The sequence below is a fragment of the Gorilla gorilla genome, chromosome 7, assembly GCF_029281585.2.
Source record: "Gorilla gorilla gorilla isolate KB3781 chromosome 7, NHGRI_mGorGor1-v2.1_pri, whole genome shotgun sequence".
NCBI lineage: Eukaryota > Metazoa > Chordata > Mammalia > Primates > Hominidae > Gorilla > Gorilla gorilla.
This window is the reverse complement of record NC_073231.2, coordinates 146,541,362-146,564,995: the sequence shown is the minus strand read 5'-3', so window position 1 is coordinate 146,564,995 and position 23,634 is coordinate 146,541,362. Positions and strand designations below refer to the sequence as shown.

At 41.5% G+C, this 23,634-nt stretch overlaps 1 protein-coding gene across 27 annotated transcripts in view; it reads left to right on the top strand.

The window, feature by feature from the left end:
- The window catches only part of PTK2 (protein tyrosine kinase 2), a 340,227-nt gene that overhangs the window by 284,268 nt on the left and 32,325 nt on the right, over window positions 1-23,634 (top strand). For 25 of the 27 annotated variants that reach the window (XM_055349579.2, XM_055349577.2, XM_055349578.2 and 22 more), the window contains 3 exons: window positions 7,816-7,902; window positions 11,320-11,457; window positions 13,003-13,134. In XM_055349579.2, coding sequence (XP_055205554.2) covers window positions 7,816-7,902; window positions 11,320-11,457; window positions 13,003-13,134 — 357 coding nt within the window. Of the gene's footprint in view, window positions 1-7,815; window positions 7,903-11,319; window positions 11,458-13,002; window positions 13,135-22,718; window positions 23,533-23,634 lie in introns of those variants that run through there. The other 2 variants (XM_063709540.1, XM_055349594.2) reach the window with 1 other exon arrangement.

Here is a 23,634-nt window from a genome sequence, read left to right as displayed (position 1 = left end):
GCATGTGCCTGTGGTCCTAGCTACTCAGTGGACTGAGGCAGGAGGATTGTTTGAGCCCAGGAGGTCTAGGCTGCATGGAGAGTCATGTTTGCACCTTTGCATTCCAGCCTGGGCAACAGAGCAAGGCCTTGTCTCAAAAAAATAAATCAATAATGAAATTTTAATTTTTTTTAAAGCTTACTTAGTTAATAGTAAAAGCATTATAACCACAAAGCCAATTATTAAGAATATGTATGGATCACTTCATCATACTTAATACCAATTTTTTCATATAATAATAATATTTAGAGAACTTTCCCTGAGACAAGCCCTGCATGGGAGTGTCCCATTAAATGCTCATTTTCATCTGTGCCTGTTGCTTTCCTGCAGATTCCCATTGGATCAATAGAGAGCCTCAGGATAAAAGTATCTTAGAACAGCCATTCTCAAAGTGTAGTCCTTGGACCTCTGTAGGTCCCTGTGACCATTCCAAAGGTCTGTGACATCAGAACTCATCTGATAATTATGTTAAGATATTATTTGCCTGAGGCAGGTGAATCACTTGAGGCCAGGAGTTCGAGACCAGCCTGGCCAACATGGCAAAACCCCGTTTCAACTAAAAATACAAAAATTAGCTAAGCAAGGTGGTGCCCGCACTTGTAGTCCCAGCTACCCAGGAGGCTGAGGCACAAGAATCACTTGAACTCAGGAGGCACAGGTTGCACTGAGCTGAGATCGCGCCACTGCACTCCAGCCTGGGAGACAGAGCGAGACTCTGTCTCAAAAAACAAAAGGATGTTATTTGCCTTTTCCGCTAATAGAACTGCTGACACCTTAGCACAAATCAGGACAGTGGCATGAAATTGTACTAGTCATCACTGTGTTCTTCACCCCTGTGCTCACACAAAAAGAAAAAAATGCTGTTTTACAGAAGAATGGCCTTGATGAAGCAGTGAAAAATATCTGATGTGAAGACATGGGAAGGGCATGTTAGCCCTGCTGCTGGCCACCTAGACACGATGTCTTGTCTTGAGGAAAGCACTATACAGTTGAGTTGCAAAGCTGGACTAAACACTTTTTTTCATGGAAGACCAGCTTTACTTGAAAGAACAGCTGGCAGACATACTGTTCAGAGTTGCATATTTGGTAGACATTTTCTCAAAAGAGAAAGGGGTGAGGCTGTGACTTTGAAGAAAACAACTGTTTGTTACTGGTATAAAATTCGAGTTTTCAAGCAAAAATTAGAATTTTGAAAAACTTATTACCGTGATCTTGACAGCTTTCTAAATTCTTAGACTGTTATAGTAAGCTCAGGATGGTATTAACATGTGATATTTTAAAAATATATGTTGTTTACTGAAATGTGTTAACATTGGGAGGATCTCTATAGCTCAGTAAATCAGTATCTTCCAAATGACCTACACAGGATGTTAAAAATCACACATGAGTAGAAGTTCCATTGAAAGTACAAGATAAAGTAGTGGATTTTTTTCTCCTTTTTTTCCCCCTTAATTCTATGGATTTTAATGTAACAGATGATACCATTGTAAATTCCACATTGCAACTCACCTTTAAGAAGCTACCACTTGCATTTTGGTGTCAAATCAAAAAACAATACCACAGTTGTGCCTAGAATCTACCGAAATACTCCTCCCTTTTCCAGTTGTACAGCTGTATGAGTTCACTTTTTTTCCCCTCATATATTGCAACAAAACAGAACATCATAAGACTGCAGAAACAGATATGAGAACCTGCTGCCTTCTGTTAAGCCTAACATTAAAGCAAATTTACATCAGTGTAGATGTACATGTGTCCTTCTTCTCAGTTTGGTTTGTTTGGTTTTGAAAAAGTAGGTTTTTTTTTTGGTATGTGATGAGCTTATTCTTAAGTGAATTAATACAAACTTTTTAGTATCTGTTTTAATTTCTAACAGTATGAGTGTTGGTAGTTATATTCCAAATAAACAAAAACTCTTAGAGTCCTCAGTAATTTTTAAGACTGTAAAGGGGTCCTGAAAATGATTAAATGTTTGAGAATAACTGCCTCAGAACATTGTTCTTCAACCCTAATCAAACCCAGCACAGCATTTGTATAAAAAATGATTTTATAATGTCCCATTTGCTAATCCTGAAATAAAATACATAGGTAATAGAATGACTTAGCAATTTCAGAATATCAATGGAGGAATACTAGTGTTTGGAGACCTAACTATACAGGAGAAATAAAAGGAAAGTCATTTTTTATAACATTATGCATGCATGTATAAAGCACTCAGATCTGATGACATTGGGAGACACGGTGGCATAGCCAGATCCTTACACCTGTTTGTGGACTCACCATGAATACAGCAGTGACAAAGCAGACCCCCACAGCTATAACTGATAGGAATTTCATTGGTCTTGGTGATGTCATTTTCTAGAATGGTAAGAAAATCTTGGTAAAGTTTAAATGAAACAAAATAAAATTGCCCATCAGTATACACGGTAGTTGCTGTTCTGGAAAGTTCAGTGCCTCATAAACTATACAAAATATCTATACAAACTATACAAAATATATAAAGCAGAATTCATTCTGTGTTCAAGTGACAGGGATTTTATTGTTGCTGTTGTTTTACTTACATAAAATTGAGAGAAACAGCAGAAAGTCCTGCGGGGGCCGGGCATGGTGGCTCACGCCTGTAACCCCAGCACTTTGGGCAGCCAAGATGAGCTGATCACTTGAGGCCAGTAGTTCGAGACCAGCCTGGGCAACATGGTGAAACCCTGTCTGTACTAAAAATACAAAAATTAGCCAGGCGTGGTGGTATGCACCTATAATCCCAGCTGTTTGGGAGGCTGAGGCACGAGAATCACTTAAACTCAGGAGGCAGAGGTTGCAGCGAGCCGAGATCACGCCACTGCACTCTAGCCTGGGCGACAGAACAAGACTCCATCTCAAAAAATAAAAATGTAAAAATTAGCTGGGTGTGATTGCACATGCCTGTAATCCCAGCTACTTGGGAGTCTGAGGCATGAGAATCACTCAAACTCGGGAGGCAGAGGTTGCAGTGAGCCGAGATCGTGCCACTGCACTCCAGCCTAGGCGACAGAGCGTGACTGTCTCAAAACAAAAGAAAGAAGTCCCGCGGGATATGAAACAAATCCTGCTGTTCAGGCCTGTCCCTCTCATTGCCAGAAATCTCACCTGCTGACCTCTACCTTAATGCCAATTGTGTGATCATGGAAAGCACCCTCACTAATACAGTTCTGCCTTGATATCTGCAAGGGATGGAGATTAAAATCCACAGATGCATAAATTCCTTATATAAAATAGCACAGAATTGCATATAACCTACATACTTCTTCCAGTATACTTATTTTTGTTGTTGTTGTTGGCTTGTTCTGTTTTTTGAGACAGAGTCTCACTCTATTGCCCAGGCTGCAGTGCCATGGTGCGATCTCGGCTCACCGCAACCTCTACCTCCCGGGTTCAAGCTATTCTCACTCCTCAGCCTCCCAAGTAGCTGGGATTACAGGAGTGTGCCACCACGCCTGGCTAATTTTTTTGTATTTTTAGTAAAGACAGGGTTTCACCATGTTGACCAGGCTGGTCTCAAACTCCTGACCTCAGGTGATCTGCCCACCACGGCCTCCCAAAGTCTTGAACCATCATGCCCAGCCCATCTTCCCATCTTTCAGTATACTTTAAATTATTTTAAATACAGATACAGATTTTTTTTTTTTTTTGGAGACAAGGTCTCGCTCTGTTGCCCAGGCTGGAGTGCAGTGATATGATCTCAGGTCACTGCAACCTCCACTTCCTGGGCTTAAGTGATTCTCCAGCCTCTGCCTCCTGAGTAGCTGGGACTACAGGTGCAAGCCACCATTGCCCAGCTGATTTTCATATTTTTTGAAATATGAAAATCTTCTCATATTTTTTTCACCGTGTTGCCTAGGCTGGTCTCAAACTCCTGAGCTCAAAGCAATCTGCCTGCCTCAGCCTCCCAAAGTGCTGAGATTACAGACATGAGCCACTGCACCCAGCTTACATAGTTATTATAATTATCTTTTTGTTTGTATTTTTTTTATTGTTGTTTTTTTGTTTTTTTCCTGTATGTTTTCAATCTGCAATTGGTTGAATCCATGGATGCTGGGCCTTTGGATATGGAGGGCTGACTGTACCCTAAATGCTTCTGAAGGAACAGTGCCATCCAGTTGAGGACCTCTGGTTTAGAATACCAGTGTCTTCCTTTCTCTCCTTCCTCATTTGGGAGAATTTCAGCAAAACTTCCCTGTTCCATATTTTGCTTCATTAAAATCCAAGTTTCTGTCTTGGAGGAGGAAGTGTCATGACCTTGCTAACTCATCATACTTACCAGCAGTTGACACTTTTGGACTCATATGAAAGCCATTTTCAAAGATCTTGACATATATTAACATATTTAATCTTCACGGCAGCTCCAGGAGGTAGCTGCTGGTTATTGTACTCCTTTTATCATTGACAATAGGGAGACACAGAGAGCTGAAGCACCCTAACTGTGAACACTGACAGTCTGGCTCAAAGCCTGCCCTCTTGACCACCATGCTAACCTCTGATTTGTAGAGAACAGAAGCAGAGCTGTTTTACCAATACATTTGCACTCTCCATGGCTGTTGGTTAGCAACATTTGATTTTGTGTTGTCCTTTGTGCAAATATTTTGTCTATCATAAAACATATTTTCAACTTTTTACGTTTTATTTTTATTTTGAAATGGGACCTTGTGTTATCATTTGCTACGCAGTTAAGTCTTTGCATCACTGTGAGATATTTTACATTGGTTTTGCCATTCTCTGATCTATTTGTTTTGTATGTTCCTTTTTATTTGGTGAGTCAGAAGTATGCTTGTCATAGAATAGCATCATGGCACAGTAGATTTTGGAGTCACACAGTTCCACCATTACCACCTATATGCCCCTATTTAAATTGCCCAATTTATTTGAGACTCTGTAAAATAGGGGTTATAATATTGCTTCATAGCAATATGGTGATCAGAATTATCAAATTGTATGTAAAGTAGGTAGTTCAGTACACACACAGAATACACAGTAAATTATAAATTTTTTTTTTTTTTTGCCTGAATTTATCAAGAGTACATCACTGTGCAACTGTCAGCTCTGTTTATTGTTCTGGTCCCTGGCTCTGCCTCCTTCCATTCTTGGACTCCAAGAGCATTTGATTCAGGAAACCCTTTCCCCTGCAACCATTATTAATGCTTATATATTAACACATATCTTTAAAACAAGTACAAAGATAGCTGAACTCTTTTTTTTAACCTCTTTTAATTCAGCACAACCACTTTGTAGAACACACTTTGGAAATTGCCACCCTAGCACACACAGTAGAGAAAAGCCTAGAATGCTCTCTTTATACCCTTTTCCTGTTTGAGGTGTTTTTGGGGGAATTCATGTTGTTATTTAGTTAAGTTTAGAGTAGACTCTATCTGGAACACTGTTTGAAACATGACAGGGTTAAGCCAAAAGGATTTTTCACCCTCAGGAATTTAACAGCTCATAATAGCAGGGCTAGAGCAAGTGCAAAAGTACCTGCAACCAAAGGTAGGGTGTGAAAAAGGCCTCCTTAGGAGAGCAGAGGACATATGTTTATGTTAGGCTGGCAAAATCAGGAGCTGTTGCGTGAAAGAAGTAGACTGAAAGGATCAGAAGTATACTACAGATGGAAGGAGGAGACATTCCAGGCAGAGGGGACAGTATAAGCAAAACTGAGGGGGAAATGAGACTGATTTTAGAGACCAAAACATACTCCGGACCTAACTAGAGCAAAGCACGTGTTCACCCAGCACTTTGGGAGAGAGAGACAGGCACTAAGGCGTTTTCTTTCCTAAGCTTGTTGGAACTTAAATCTATTTCCTTTTATTCTGGACTTAATTTGGCTAGACAGTAATGGGTTTCCACCTTGTTAAACCCCCCAGGTTTTAAAAGACTTTATTGACTTCTTTCAGACTTCTGTTTCAGACTAAATTGTTCTTTCACTATGAACTTTGAATTCATTGATCCCCCAAACAAAATGAGAATTTAAGACCTGGAAGTGACTTTAGAGATCCTGTAGCTCACCCCCATCTTATGGATGAGGAACTAGAAGCCAGTCAGTTTCGTCACTTGACCACAGTCACGCAACCGGGAAGTAGTCAAACAATAGAACACAAGTGCCTTCTCTCCAAGTCCCAGACTACTGGACAGAGAGCATTTGGGTCCCTCAGGCTCAGAATATTCAGTATCCCATTTTGTTATTAATGATACTTTAATAGCTTTATTAAGATACAATTTACATACCATACAATTTATCCATTGAAAGTGTGCAGTTCGGCTGGGCACAGTGGTTCACTCCTGTAATCCCAGCACTGTGGGAGGCTGAGGCAGGCAGATCACTTAAGACCAGGAGTTCAAGACCAGCCTGGCCAACATGGCAAAACCCCATCTCTACTGTAAATACAAAAATTAGCCTGGTGAGGTGCCACATGCCTGTAATCCCAGCTACTTGAGAGGCTAAGGCACGAGAATCGCTCAAACCCGGGAGGCAGTGGTTGCAGTGAGCCGGGATTATACCTTGCACTCCAGCATATACGGCAGAGTGAGACTCAAATAAATAAATTGTACAATTCGATGTGTTTTAGTATATTCAGAGTTGTGCAACCATCGCCACAACCAGTTTTGGGACTTTTGTTTTGTTTTTAGTAGAGACGGGGTCTCACCGTGTGATCCACCTTGGCCTCCCAAAGTGCTGGGTTACAGGCGTGAGCCATAGCGCCCAGCCTATAACATTTTTATCACCCCCAAAATGAAATCCTTCACCCATTAGCAGTCATTCCCCATCTCCTCCCCCTTCCAACCCCTGGCAACCACTTATGTACTTGCTGTCTATATTAATCTTTCCTATTCTAGATATTTCATTAAAGAAATCATATGTTCTTTGTGACTGGCTTTTTTCACTTAGAATGTTTCAAAAATTCATCCATGTTGTGGCATGTGTCAGTATTTTATTCCCTTTAATTACAAATAATGTCCCTTTCATAGGTATACAGCATTTTGTTTATCCATTTATATCAGTTGACGGACATGGACTGTTCCCCCTTTTTATCTATTGTGAATAATGCTGTTAAGAACATTCATGTACATGTTTGTGTTTACTTAATTTGTTTTTTTCAAAGATACAGTCTTGCTACGTTGCCCAGGCTGGCCTCTAATTCCTCGGCTCAAGCGACCCTCTCACTTCAGCCTCCTGAGTAGCTGATGTTCATGTTTTTGTGTGGATATATATTTTCATGTCTCTGGACTTTACATATACCTGAAAGTAGAATTGCTGGATCATATACTAATCCTCTATTTAATTTTTAAGGAATAGCCATACTGTCTTCCATAGTGACTACACCATTTTACATTCCCAACAGACTGGCCTGATTGGTTTTCAACTCCTGGCCTCAAAGGATCCGCCCACCTCAGCCTCCCAAAGTACTGGGATTACAGGCATGAGCTACCATGCCCTGCCCAAGATTTACTCTTAAGTTTTCTTCTAAGAATCTTAGAGTTTTTAACTTTTACATTTAGACCTGTAATTCATTTTGAGTTAATTTTTGTGTGTGTGGGAGGAAGAGGTCAGACTTCAGTTTTTCACATGTAGCTATCCAGTTGCCACAGCATCATTTGTTGAAAAGACTGTTCTTTCCCTATTGAAATGTCTTAGCATCTTTTTATCATTCTTTTCAAGTAAGCTCTATTAGGAAAATGTCTTTTTCGATTCATAAAGTACAGGTTTGTCAAAATCAAAAGGTTCATTCATATGATGCTCTGTTGATTTTACAGCCCAGCAGACCGGGTTATCCTAGTCCGAGGTCCAGCGAAGGATTTTATCCCAGCCCACAGCACATGGTACAAACCAATCATTACCAGGTATGCCAGTCATTACAGATATAAACTGTTATTTTATTATTTAGCACTTTTGGGGTAGAGTGGTACATTGTGCATATTTTTATTTATGTACTTATGAGTATGATTTGGCTGATAGAAAGCTGAGAAAGTGGTTACCCTGTAATCATTGAATGATGTTGTCTTGACACCCCACGCAGAAGGCATTTGTTTTTCACTCCATCTTCAAGTGGGCAGGACCAGGGCCTGCTGCCATTCTTAGGCGCGTTTTCATCCACTTGCTATGGTAAAGGGCAAGGTGAAGCCAGTGGGCACACACACTGCAGAGGGAGTACTGAACTGGACAGTTTTTATGGAAGGCAAGAACAAAATTCAGAATTAACAGAACCCAGATGAAATACCATAAGGACAAGTGTGAAAAGTGTTAGATTTATAGATAGATATCCTGTGCAAATTAGAAAAAATTATCCTTCAAAGAAAAGGACCTGACACTAAGTAAACAATTCATTTGTTTTTGAGAAAATGTTATTAACTTTTACTGGGGTATACCTTACAATGCACAGGTCTTTGTTCCGAGAGGTGCATACCCCAGTGCATCCCATCCTCACTTCAGGATATAGAGCGTGTCTGTGACCCCGGCAGTTCCTTTGTGCCCCTTCCCATCAGTCACCTCCTGCCCTAGGAGCAACCATTCTTCTCACTTCTAGTATCAGAGATTTCTGCCTGTTCTAGAATTTTATATAAATAGATCATATAGAGTGTGCTTTTTAGGGCTTATCTTTTTTTACTCGTAATGTCTGTAGAAGTCAGAGTCCTATTGAAGGTGTCAGTACTTAACCTTTCCTACTTCCTTCACAGAGTTGTTGAAAGCATGGTTTAAATTAAGGCCTCTTGGGTCAAAATGGGCAAAAAATCTTAACTATTGGTACTTAACTGTCAGTAATAAGGGAGAATGTAAGCACTTTCTTATTGGAAAAGATATGTCAGTGGTAGTTTAGAACAGCAAATTTTAGCCTCTTTATCTAGCCGCCAGATTCTAATGTCTAATTCTGGAGCCCAAGAATAGCTTATTGTTAACAAGCAGCCTCAGTGGGTTCTGAGGCAGATGACTCAGACCTGTGTTTTGGGAGACACTGTTCTGAGATGGCCACTTGCCTGGCAGAGTCAAGAGTGAATCATTTGAGTTTTCGAGGGCACCTGTCTGTTCATTCAGCAAGGTTGCACTGAATGTTCATCTACTCTGCCTGGTACTATTCTAGGGACTGGGAATGTGAAGACAAATAAAGTACTCTTTTTTCTCATGGAAGGAGCTCACAGGGCCCTTTGTCAGTTTGGATTACTACCAGTTCCATAAGTGAAGAAGCCAAAACCCTGACCCAGCACAAGGGTCAGAGCAATGGGAAGTACGTAGGTGGCCTAAAGAAAGAAACCCCACCTCTGTGATTGCTGAGAGACCCTGACCTCTGGCAGACAAGCAGATGGGCCCCAGGGGAACAGCCCGAGTCTGTGCCTGGCTGGTATGGAAAGTGAACTGGCCCTGAGTGGGAATTGAATACCAGCATTGTTTTGAGAAAACATGCAGCACCTGCTTAGTGAGACAAGCTGCTGGCAGAGAGGCAGTTCTCTTTGTGTCCCAGCAGGCCTGGTCTGCGGCACTGTCAAGATTTGAAACTCTAGTATGTGTTTGTTAGTGGCTGTCTGTCACCAGTGCAGTGGAAGCCCCTGAAAGTGGGGACTTGTCTCTAAGGGCTTAGAACAGTGTGTAAAAATGAGTAAATAGAGAATTAAGTAAAACATTGATTTTTTTCATTGAACTAATGTATGATTAACCTTTCCCAAGCCCAAATTCTCCTCTCTTGTAAATGAGACCAACTATGAGACATTTCCTGATGTTACTTCATTTTTAGCCTGAAGTGATCCTTCTACATGGTTACTATTATGTAGAAAACTGCCTTAGACCATTTTAAACCTCCTTGTTGTGAAAATTCCTAAATGTTTTTCTGGCAATAATACATCCCTTTTCACCAGAAATCTTGATAGAACATTTTGCATTTAGTAGCAGTTTTCATTATTATTTTCATTCAAAGAAACTGTGAGAACTAACTATATGTCTTACTTGAAAATTCATTAATTTCATATTGTCCATATGAAATTTTGGTATAAATTAATGCCTAGAGACCTAATAAATGCACAAAACCTTTGTTGAAGGATGTGTTGATATTTGGAAATACGGTTTTGGCTGTGCTTTATCTCACTAAAAAATTAACTGACAACACCCACCATACAACACTAGCCTAATGAGGTGTGGAAACCAATACTGATTCTGTTCTCTGTCTTTCTCTTGATTGAGAGAAGGAACCATGTAAAGAAACCCATCTTATTTTCCCTCTGCCTTGAAATTTTTCTCTATGTCCAACTGAATGTCTTCTCTCTGCCTTAGTCATCATTGTTAGAACTTAAAGGTACGACTTATCCTACCATCAGCTCCCAGGTCATTAGAGGACAAACATTTGGGGGTTTTTTTGTGTATTTTTTTGTTGTTGTTATTCTTGTTGGGGGATAGTGGTTGGTTGGGCAGGAAAGGGGATTTCTAGAGCAAAGTATGGCACAGCCATTTTTGTGGCTTCCTGTTGCTTTTGCATCCAAGGATGGCCTGCCCTCATTATTTTAGTAAATGTGAAATTCCAAAGAAACAATTTCTTGTTTTCTAGTATATATTTGCACTAGCTCTCTAATGCAGCCATAACAAATGTCCTTTCTTGAGATTTTAGCTGAGAGTCCATTTCCTTGCCTTATCAGCTTCTACAGGGCACCTACATGCCTTGGCTCATGGTCCCCTTACTCCATGTTCTGAAACCAGAAGTTTTTCTTTTCTTTTTTTTTTTTTTGAGACGGAGTCTCGCTCTGTCACCCAGGCTGGAGTGCAGTGGCCCCATCTCGGCTCACTGCAAGCTCCGCCTCCCGGGTTCATTCTCCTGCCTTAGCCTCCCAATTAGCTGGGACTACAGGCTACTCCTGACCTTGTGATCCTCCTGCTTCGGCCTCCCAAAGTGCTGGGATTACAGGCTAGAGCCACCATGCCTGGCCCAGAGCCAGCAGTACTAACTCTCTGACCCTTCTTCAGTGGTCCCATTGTCCCTCCCTCCTCTTATGCTTCCCTCTTGCACTTTTAAAGACCCTTGTAATTACACTGGACTCACTCAGATATCCCAGATACCCTCCCATCCCAAGGTCCTTGACTTATAACCACATCTGCAAAGTCTCTTTTGCCACATAAGGAAACATATTCACATGTTCAAGGGATTAGAACATGGGTATCTTTGGGGGGCCATAATTCTGCCTGCCACAATACTCTCTGTAATTTTAGTTTCCTTTGTGTGTGAAGCAGAACTGTGCAGATGTTACAGTTGAACATTACCTTGCCTCCTTACTCATTCACAGGTTTCTGGCTACCCTGGTTCACATGGAATCACAGCCATGGCTGGCAGCATCTATCCAGGTCAGGCATCTCTTTTGGACCAAACAGATTCATGGAATCATAGACCTCAGGAGATAGCAATGTGGCAGCCCAATGTGGAGGTAAATCGGGTGTCTTGGGCTTCAGTTTGTTAACTTATAAAGCATGGCAAAGCTGGGCATGGTGGCTTACACTTGTAATCCCAGCACTTTTGGGAGGCTGAAGTAGGAGGATTGCTTGAGCCCCAGAGTTTGAAACCAGCCTGGGCAACATAGCGAGACCCTGTCTCTACAAAAAATAGAAAATTAGTCACGTATGGTGGTATGTGCCTGTAGTCCCAGCTACTCGGGATGCTGGGGTGAGAGGATCATTTGAGCCTAGGAAGTTGAGACTGCAGTGAGCCGAGATCATGCCACTGCACTCCAGCCTGGGCAACAGAGCAAGAGCCTATCTCAAAAAAAAAAAAAAAAAAGTAATAAATAAAGCATGGCCTAAGGCACCTTTTGTTTCTAAATCCTAAGATTTATTGATTTTAATGACTTTTTTTTTTTTTTTTTTTTTTTGTGGAGACAGAGTAAGACTCTGTCTCCCAGGCTGGAGTGCAGTGGCACGATCTTGGCTTACTGCAACCTCCGCCTCCCAGGTTCAAGCAATTCTCCTGCCTCAGCCTCCAGAGCAGCTTGGATTACAAGTACGAGCCACCACGCCCAGTTAATTTTTGTATTTTTTAGTAGAGACAGAGTTTCACCATGTTGGCCAGGCTGGTCTCGAACTTCTGACTTCAAGTGATCCACGCACCTCACCCTCCCAAAGTGCTGGCGTTGCAGGCTTGGGCCACCACGCCCGGTCAGATTTTAATGACTTAATTCAAAGATCAGGATACCCCATCTACTCAAATGCTTTCAGGTTTAATGAACTTTTTTTAACCAAAAGAACCCAGGGAGAAATACTAAAATCTTTAGTCCATTTATTTGAAAGGCAAAGCCCTAAGTAGACTATCGTCAGCATGTACATGAGGCCAACAAAGAAACAGGAAGACAGAGCATTCAGTTCTTTGGACCATGTTAATTTTTACTAAATTTTCCTGGTAAAACCAAGAACTACTCCTATAGTTTAAAAATTTATTTGACCTAGGTACAATAACACAACCCATAGTTGCATCTACTCAAGAGGCTGAGGTGGGAAGATAACTTGAGCCTAGGAGTTTGAGGCCAGCCTGGGCAACATAGCAAGACCCCATCTCATTAAAAAGACAAAAAATTACTTATTTGAATGAAAGAGCATCTATAGTTGTCTGCTATTTATGTTCTTTTAATATTTAATACTCTGTAATATGTATCGTATTTCAGCCTTCTATTACTTCTAGATTGTTTCTACTTTTTTACTATAAGTAACAATGTATTCTTTGCACATATCTCGTGTTATTTCTTTAAAATAGACCCTTACAAGTGAATCTGTGAGCTAAAGGATTGCATACTTTTTAAAGATGCTTGATGCACATTAAATTGCCCCCTACAGAAAAGTTACTCCCACAAGCACAGTATGAGAGATCCTGTTTCTCATACTTGCTGTTTTGCTTATCTTTTCTTGAAAGACACATAAAACAATGTAAGAGCATAGGAATAGACTTATGAGACTGAATATGCTGTTTTCAACCCTTCTTCCAGGACTCTACAGTATTGGACCTGCGAGGGATTGGGCAAGTGTTGCCAACCCATCTGATGGAAGAGCGGCTAATCCGACAGCAACAGGAAATGGAAGAAGATCAGCGCTGGCTGGAAAAAGAGGAAAGATTTCTGGTAATTGTGTTTCTGAAAGGCTTCTTTGACTTTTTAAGCCCTGTTAGAGTCTACTGTATTGCAAATTATTGCAAAATGTTATCTTTCAAAGCAGGAGAGTTAGTTTTACAACTACTTCTTAAAACTTGGAATAGGCCAGGCATGGTGGCCTATTTGGGAGGCTGAGGCAAGCAGATCACCTGAGGTCAGGAGTTCGAGACCAGCCTGGCCAACATGGTGAAACCCTGTCTCTACTAAAAATACGAAAAGTAGCCGGGCACATGCCTGTAATCCCAGCTACTTGGGAGGCTGAGGCAGGAGAATCGCTTGAACCCAGGAGGTGGAGGTTGCAGTGAGCCGAGATCATGCCATTGCATTCCAGCCTGGGTGACGAGCGAAACTCCATCTCAAAAAAAAAAAAACTACTTGAAATAATATGGCTGGATGTGGTGGTTAATGCCTAAAATCCCAGTGCTTTGGGATGCCAAGGCAGGAGGATCACTTGAGCTCAGGAGTTCAAGACCAGCCTGGGCAACACAGCAAGACCCTGTCTCTACAAAAAATAAAAAAAAAAATTAGCCAGGCATTGTGGCTCACACCTGTAGTCCCAAATATTTGAGAGGCTAAGACTGAGTCCAGGAGTTCTAGATTATGGTAAGCTATGATTGTGCCACTGCCCTCTAATAGATCCAAAATCCTATATCCAAAACCCTTAAGGGCCATGTGTGTTTCAGAATTGAGTATTTTTTAAATACTAAAAAGTTAGTGTAGTATGCTGAACATTATACATTATTTAAGACTCTAATAGCATCCCAGAGTTAAAACCACTAGTGTTTCTACAGCAGAATGCAAATAATCACATTAATAGTTAAATGAAGATTATAAGATGCTTCATCTGTTCAGGTTTTACTACCATATTAGTTTGTTTCAAACATAAAAAAGCACAGTTAACATTTTCAGCACTTTTTAGGTTTTGGAAATGAGGATAGAGGAATGTGGACCTGTCCATTTATTATCTTCATTTTAACAGAACAGGAAATAGAGACCTAGAGAGACCCTGGGCCACAGAGCAAGACTCTGTCTCCTAAGGAAAAAAAAAAAAAACTTGCAATAATGGGTTATTTGCTTTTTTAATTATCTTCTAGGGATAAATTTCTCTAAAATTTTAGTAGTGTCATTGTGGGCTCAGAAATATGAGCGTTTGTTTTGGTTTTTGCGTTACCACATTGTTTACCCAGAAACAACTCCTGCTTCCATGTCAGCTTACTTATAAACTATTGCATCTTGCTACTGCAGGCTGTATAACAAGACAGCTAAGATTTGCCTTCCTGGCATTTATGACTGATGTGAACCTCCTCCCAGATGTGTCTGTACATATGCATGGGAAATGTCTTCTTTCAGGCAACCCTTATTGAAAACCACTTCAGAAGTCCCTTGGGGACAGAGAGGAAGTGGTGGGACAGAGCAATCTCTGTATGTTACTTGACACAAAGGTCCTTTTAGACTCATGGTCCCTGCTGCCAAGCAGTTATATGCCCTCAGCCTCAGAACTAAGGACTGTGAGAACCCATTCCCCACTCTCCTTAAACCCAGAATAGCTATTTCAATCTTTCTATAGTTGCCTCAATCGTATTATGGCTGAAAGAAGCCAGGATTCATAATTTTGAGCCAGTAACTTTACCTGGTCTCTCATGCTTTGTATCATTAAACATTCACTGACACTAACTTTGTGTTAAATTTAACTAATTTAGAATTTCGAAAACATAGGATAAAACTTTCCTTCTGAATTAAAGCAAATCTTGAGATTGTAAGGCAGATGGGGAAAAAAATTGTTATTTTTGGCCTGGCACGGTGGATCACACCTGTAATCCATCCCAGCACTTTGGGAGGCCAAGGTGGGCAGATCACTTGAGGCCAGGAGTTCGAGACCAGCCTAGCTCACATGGCGAAACCCCGTCTCTACTTAAAAAAAAAAAAAAAATACAAAAATTAGGCAGGTGCAGTGGCTCATGCCTATAATCCCAGCACTTCGGGAGGCTGAGGCGGGCTCATCACTTGAGGTCAGAAGTTCGAGACCAGCCTGGCCAACGTGGCAAAACCCCATCTGTACTAAAAATACAAAAATTAGCCAGGTGTGGTGATGCATGCCTGTAATCCCAGCTACTCAGGAGGCTGAGGCAGAAGAATTACTTGAACCCAGGAGGCAGAGGTTGCAGTGAGCCAAGATGGTGCAGTATACTCCAGCCTGGGTGACAGAGCGAAACTCCGTCTCAAAAAAACAAAAATTAGCCAGGCATGGTGGCACACACCTGTAGTCCCAGCTATTCAGGAGGTTGAGGCATGAGAATTGCTTGAACCCAGGAGGTGGGGGTTGCAGTGAGCCAAGATGGTACCACACTGCACTCCAGCCTGGGTGACAGAGTCAGACTCTGTCTGGAAAAAAAGAAAAAATATGTTATTATTTACTACCACTAATCTGAGTGAATTAATTTGGATATTATATCTATTCTAAGAACATATCTACTGTTCTCTAGTCCTACATTTTAAACCTATTTTTTGTCTAGATAGCCTCTTTTACCAGACAGCATTGATTTGTGTTTTTAAAAGTAGATGTTATAAATTCTCCAAACTAGAGTTCTTGTATTTCAGTCCCACGTATGACTGCATTTGGACAAAGGGTTTGCTACCAAATGTTGTGGTACTGCTGTGATGTTGCTCTGACAAAGAAGAACATAAGGAAGAGCAGAAGAGGACCCTGTGTGTCACTAGGGGGACTTGGGGGAGGCAGCAGAGTATAGATAGCATTTGAGCCAAAGCTTAAAGGAGAAATTGGAATTTTTAGGGCAGACAGGCTCAGGAAATACATTCCAGGAAGAGCGAAGAGTGCGGGTAATGACATGGGGTCAAAAGGCTATATTCCAGCCAGGCACAGTGATTGTAATCTCAGCTTCTCGGCAGGTTGAGGCAGGGAGATCGCTTGAGTCTAGGAGTTTGAGACTAGCCTGGGCTTAGCAAGACCCTGTGGCAAAAAAAAAAAAAAAAAAAAAAAAAAAACAAATAGTAAGCCCTAAAGGGAGGAGGATCAAGTACCCAGAATTCCTACAATATATTATCTAAAATGTCTAATCTCCAACAAAAAATTACAAGACATACAAAGGAACAGAAATATATATGAATGATAGACAAAAGAAAAAAAGACTGTTCTGGCTGGGCACAGTGGCTCATGCCTGTAACCCCAGCACTTTGGGAGGCTGAGGTCAGGAGTTCAAGACCGGCCTGGCCAACATGGTGAAACCCCATCTGTACTGAAAATACAACATTGGCATGCCTATAATCCCGGCTACTTGGGAGGCTGAGGCAGGAGAATCATTTGAACCCGGGAGGCGGAGGTTGCAGTAAGCCAAGATCGTGCCACTGCACTCCAGCCTGGGCAACAGAGCAAGACTCCGTTTAAAAACACACACACACACACACACACACACACACACACAAACTGTATTCTAAGAACTTCCTGTGGCTAGATGTGAGCAAAGCAGAGCATGTTTGTGGGGAAATGGAAAATACTTCTCACTATGTGGTGTTTTGTTTTTGTTTTTGTGTTTAACTTAATAACCATGTAATTGGAGCATCTTCATTTGGTCCTAAACCTGTCTGTTGGGTAACCTCTGAGATAGTTTGCCTGGTGCTAAACTTGGAGGCCATGATGGCATCGAGGCACTTTCCCACTCCAAGTACCTTTCCTTTTTTTTTTTTCCGGAAACAGGGTCTCACACTGTCACCCAGGGTAGAGTGCAGTGGCACAATCACGGCTCACTCCAGCCTTGACCTCCTGGGCTCAATCTGTCCTCCCACCTCAGCCTCCCTAGTAGCTGGGACTACAGTCACGCACCACCACGCCCAGCTAATTTTTGTATTTTTGGTAGAGTTTCATCATGTTGGCCAGGCTGGAACAAGTACCTTTCTTAATGCCTGTGAGATGGTATTGTATTTTTCTCTTTGCTTGTTTTCCTTACTTAGACTGAGCACCCCATGAGTGCAGAGACCATGGACCATGTCTTTCCTATTCCCCATTCAGTCCACAGTGCCGAGCATATGGAAAGCTGTCAGTGTTGACTGATTAAATGAAAGTTTCTTTTGTCTCTTTTATGAGTTTATTTTTTTCTTTTTGTAAATGAGTGTTTTTTAACTCATGCCTTTTCTCATGCTGCTGTGTCTGCCTGGAATGCTCAGGGAATCTGCCTGAGGAACACCTTTTTGTCTTTAAAGATTATTTTTGTGTCATCTCAAGGACGACACATTCCCTACACCAGGGTTTCTCAGCCTGGGCATTGTTGACCTTTGGGGCTGGGTAATTCTTTGTTGTAGGAGACTGTCCTATGAATAGTAGGAGTTCTTAGCAACATCCCTGGCCTCTACCCACAAGGTGCCAGAGAACCTTACTGAGTGCCAAGCGTGAAGCTTGAATGAACTTATTTTATTATGATGTGCACTACTGCGTTCTCTCCCCCAACCCCCTGCACTCTCACACATGCTCACTCTCACTCTCTTTCTCTAATAAAACATAAGTTCCTTAAGGGCAGCAACTGTGACTTAACTGTCTTTATCCTGCTTCATTTTTCTTCTAATGTTTCTCACTGTATGACAATGTCTCACTTGTTTTCCTGTCTCCTCCACTAAAGTGTAAGCATCACAAAGATGGGAACTTTATTTATTCAGCACTCTCCCCCAGCTCCCATCGTACTGTTTGTTCAGCAGTAATAAGGCTCAGCCAGTATTTATTAAGCGAATGAATGAATGTACCACCGTACAGTGTTAAGCATCTAAACGTTAGAGGGTCCAGAGGAAGGAAGAATCCAGGACAGGAATCATAGCATTGGTGTCACTGTTTTTCATCTAAATGAAAAATAAAAACAAGTCATGCATGAACCCTGGGGAAGTAGATATTATAATTATTTTACAAATGAATAAATTAAAATTTAATATACATAAAAGTCACAGGGGACCTTTTAAAATTCAGTTCCCCAGGACTAGAGAACTGCAGTGGATCTGGAGAGGCCAAGGACCTAGAGTGATAACAAGCACCCCAGTTGATTTTTGAGACGTGGTCCCAAGGTCACTCTCTGATTACTTAGGCTTGGCAATGCTTTTCAAGATTTGAAGCAGATGGCATCTCAGAAAGATCACCTTAGGGCCGGGCACTGTGGCTCATGCCTGTAATCCCAGTACTTTGGGAGGCTGAGGCGGATGGATCATCTGAGGTAAGGAGTTCAAGACCAACATGGCCAAACCCCATCTCTACTAAAAATACAAAAATTAGCCAGGCATGGTGGTACTCTCCTGTAATCCCAGCTACTCAGGAGGCTGCAGCAGAAGAATTGCTTGAACCCAAGAGGCAAAGGTTGCAGTGAGCTGAGATTGTTCCACTACGTTCCAGCCTGGGTGACAGAGTGAGACTCTGTCTCAAAAAAAAAAAAAAAAATAGGACCACCTTAGCGTTGCTTGCTGACTGATGGCTCAGAAGGCAAGATAGGAAATGCAGAGATCCAATAGGAAGTTGAGTGGTCATTCAAATAAATGACAGCAGGGTCTAAGCTGGAAGAGGCAAAGAGGGAAGGAGCAGAGAAGACGGACTTAAAAGGGACAAGATTTGGTGAATTGGTATAGGAGGTCAAGAGGAAGGAAGAATCCGGGACAGGAATCATAGCATTGGTGTCACCAAAAATAACATTGTGCTACCAAATGAAATAAAATTCAGAATGAGGAGTCCATGTCAGGGAAACATGATGATGCCAGGTTTGGACATTTGGGATATGCAAATGGGAATGCAGAGGAGGCAGCTGGATATAGGGCATAGAGCCCAGAGGAGGTGGTCTGCGCTGGAGATTCAGATTTTTAGACAGCCGCATGGAAAGCTTGGTGCACTGGGAATAACGCCTGGTGCAGGTGTAGTGTGAGGACCACCCTGACCATCTATCAGTTGGAAGGTAGTGTGTGTTGGTTGTAGAAGCTCTCGTGACACTGTCAAGTGGTGATGGTGGCAGCTAGGTCTCTGGTTATGCACACACGTGCTTTATGGTCCTTAATTTGGTGAAGAGACTCTAACAATGGTAATTATATCTCGTTGTGGTCCTTTTTATGCTGTGTATGTGTAAAAATTACTGTTGGTTTCCATGGTACCTGCTATTTACAAGCTTGTTTCTGGGTCTTGGCCTTTGGCATGAGCTAGGCCCAGAGCTATTGGTCTGTGTCCTTGCAACCACCAGGCCAGGCCGCTGCACCTACTTTTAGGTTAATCAGGTCATTGTTGAAGCTGTGTGTCAGAAGTCTTTCTCTCCTGTTAGGCCAAGGAAACTTCCAATACAGGGCTTCTCAGACTGCATGGAAGGGCCAGTTTGTATCTTTCTTTCTAAACCGTTGCAGACCAATACTCTTGTAAAATAAAATTTCAAAATCATTGACTAGAAAAGACATAAAAATATAAGCCAGACTTTTTTGACAGCCGAAAAATTACTGTTTCAAATTGCTATAAAAATGTCTAAAGATGCTTACCAGGCCTGGTGCAGTGGCTCACACCTGTAATCCCAGCATTTTGGGAGGCCGAGGCAGACGGATCACGAGGTCAGGAGATCGAGACCATCCTGGCTAACATGGTGAAACCCCGTCTCTACTAAAAAATACAAAAAATTAGCTGGGCGTAGTGGCAGGTGCCTGTAGTCCCAGCTACTCAGGAGGCTAAGGCAGGAGAATGGCGTGAACCCGGGAGGCGGAGCTTGCAGTGAGCCGAGATCGCGCCACTGCACTCCAGCCTGGGTGACAGAGCGAGACTCCATCTCAAAAAAAAAAAAAAGAAAAGAAAAGAAAAGAAAAAAAGATGCTTAGCTTCTGTTTTCATCTTCATAAACTGGTTCATTCCTAGACCCACCCAGGCCTACTGCTCTGGTCCTGCCATTTACTTCAGTAAGGTCAGCTGTGCACCCTATTAGATAAGTTCTGTTCTTGTTTGAAAAATTAACTTGCTTTGTCAGTAATATTACCCAAATTTTAGATCAAAACAGATGTCTTCTGACATCTGTTTTGACATCTGTTTTCAGAGATCACATCATCACATCATTTTTTATGGTTGCTACTGCTAGTCACATCTCTTACTTTTTGAGTACTTCAGTGGGTCAGGAGTCCCTCCTCTGGATCTCTGCATTATCTCAACAACCCTGCACAGAATGTGTTTTATGATAGCAGCCCGGATGCTCTTGCCCAAGGTCACATGGCCCCACAGCAGATACTCTGTACTATACCTAGTGCTCCTTTTTTTTTTTTTTTTTTTTTTAATTGAGACAAAGTCTCACTCTGTGGCCCTGGCTGGAGTGCAGTGGCACAATACTAGTTCACTGCATCCCTAACCTCCTGGGCTCAAGTCATCCTCCTGCCTCAGCCTCCTTCCAGAGTAGCTGCGACTACGGGCATATGCCACCAAGCCTGGCTAATTTTGTTACTTTTTTTTTTATAGAGATAGGGTCTCACTTTGTTGTCCGTGCTGGTCTCAAACTCCTGGGCTCAAGCAGTTCTCCCACCATGGCTTCACAAAATGTTGGGATTACAGGCGTGAGTCACCACGCCTGGCCCCACACTCCCTTCTCTTTTTCCCAGATCAGATACTGTCCTTTCTGAAATAGTTCTGTGCCTGCAAATATACTCTGAAAGCTGTCCTACAAAGTGAGTGCCAGAGATTGCTGGCAACCTTAGTTAGAACCTCAGTTGGTTGAAAGAGCTTTCTTTCCCACTGGGCATTGCTTAAAAATAGAGTAACTTTGCAACTTGCTTTTTTTTTTATTACTGCGTGCACAATAATTTTCTAATGTGATACTATGCTTAAAACAGGATTTTAATTTTAAATGAGAAAGCCCTATCTATATAAAGCCTACTTTGTGTTTTGAGAAAGAAATATGTGAGCATTTTTCCCTCACATAGCAGATCCAGTCAGTCTGAATGAAAGATGAATGCCGAGACGGGGAACTAAAGAGCAGTGGCAAGAGGCTGTCTGTCTGAAGCCAGGCTGCTGTCCCTGCTTCTGCTACGCAGCAAGGCCAACAGCTCTCCTATTTTTTCCCTCATACCAGATTCCAGATTTGAAAGCAATACAGTATAGTGAAAGGAGAAAAGACTGAGCTATAAACCTTAAATTTGAAGTTTTCTAGAGCCATACCCACATGAAAATAGAGACTGTAGCTAAGCCGAACTGTTTTTTTTTTTGGCTTGTTTGTTTTGAGACGAAGTCTTACTCTTGTCCCCCAGGCTGGAGTGAAATGGCGCAATCTTGGCACACTGCAACCTCTGCCTCCCGGGTTCAAGTGATTCTCCTGCTTCAGCCTCCCGAGTAGCTGAGACTGCAGGCGCCTGCCACCATGCCTGGCTAATTTTTGTATTTTTAGTAGAGATGGGGTTTCACCAGGTTGGCCAGGCTGGTCTTGAACTCCTGACCTCAGGTGATCCACCCACCTCGGCCTCCCATAGTGCTGGGATTACAGGTGTTAGCCACTGCACCTGGCTGAGAATCTATTCTTTCTGATTGGCTGTCTTTGGCTGTATTGCTCTTCAGTTCCCAATAGGCACTCACCTTTCATTCAGGAGGTCCGTGTATGCTGTATGAAAAGAAAAAGCTCAAGTATTTATTTCATTCACAGAACACACGTAGATTTTATATGGATAAGCCTTTCTCATTTTAAAATTAAAATCCTGTCTTTAGGAAAATACCACATTAGGGAATTATGCATTAAAGAAAGTCATTTCATGAAATGTATATGGAAATAAAAATAGATTAATTCATGTAAACACATGAAACAATACCTTATTCTATAGGCAAAAATATGAGTTGCATTTTTTGTTTAAGTAAAACAGTAAATATTTCCTGCCTGTAGAAGGTACTTATTATCTGTTGACTGATTGAAGCCCACCTCCACTGTTTAAGAGCTGTGTTACCCCAAGCAACTAAATCTTTCTAAGTCAAGTTCCTCGTCTATAACATATCTCTAGTGCCTTGGATATTAATTGAAGCATTCCTTCAGCAAATATTTACTACACATCTGTGTGCACAATGCTGCCAGGCACTTCTTTCATTCTGATAATGACTGACTGAGGTAGGTATTATTCTGCCTATTTTACAGGTGAGGAACTGGGCCTAGAGAGGTTATATGCCTTGTCCAAAGAGGCATGGACAATCAGTTCACTGGAAAAATGCACAGGGCATTCATTTCCTCCACCTGTTTGTCTGGTGTTCTAGCAGGTAACAGAGATGCAGCAGTGAGGCAGACAGCTTCATAGCCTCTGTCTTCATGGAACTTAGCATCTCATGATAAGAAACAAAAATGGTCAACTATTTGGGGAAAGGGAGGAGGAGAGGGGCAAATTACAACAATATATTATACAGTATTTTCTTTATGAATTGGTTGAGAGTTTTAAAATGATAATACAGTGGTGTTAGGGTACAGTGAGAGAAATGCTATCACATATTACTACATAGATGAAAATCAGGATAGCCTTGAGCAATTTGGAAACTTATACCAAGATTTTTCAAATGTTCAAACTCTTTGACTTAGTAATTTCTTTCTTAGAAATCTGCTCCAGAGACAGGAAGATCACTTGAGCACAGGAATTTAAGACCAGCCTGGATAACATAGTGAGACCCCCTGCCCCAACCACCACCATCTCTAAAAGAAGAAGAAAAGAAATCTGTCCCAGGGAAATAATCAGGGACTTAGTCAAAGATTTGTATACAAAGGTGTTCATCTACAGCCTATTTATAAGGGATTTTGAAAATGATCCTAATATCCAACAATAAAAGAACTATTTATTTTAATTCTTGTGTGGCACCAACTTAGTACTTTGCAAATATTAACTCATTTCATCCTCCTAACAATCCTATGTGTTGGTTACAATTACTGTTCCATTTTAGAGATGAAGAAATTGAGGCCCAGGTCACACAGCTTGTAAGGACTGGATCCTCATTAGAACCCAGGCCACGTGGTGCCACAGCTCCCACCCTTCACTACCATTGTCTATTTTGTGATGATAATCATGCAGTGGAACGTTGTGCGGCCTTAAACATTGTTTTGTCAGTTTGCCCTGTATAAATGTTATGTGAAGGCTGCAGAATCATATGATGTGGTTCCATGTTTGTAAACATACATTTACACCACAGTATTAACTAATGATAATTACTTTTACATTTTAATTACTCCATAATAACTAATGATAATTACTTCCAAATGGTAAGGTTGAGTGATTTGTAATTTTCTCATCTATTTTTGCAGTATCTTAATTTTTCTACAGTAAGTGCATGTTTCTTTTGTTACATTATTGACAAATGAGGTATACAATATTTTAAAATAACCAAAATCATGTAACTATTAAATGACCAAATCGTAAGTTGGGCCTGGTGGGTCTTTTGTTTTCTTAGACTGTAGCTCTAACTGGGCGTGGTGGCGTGCATTTATAGTCCCAGCTACTCCAGAAACTGAGGCGGATGAT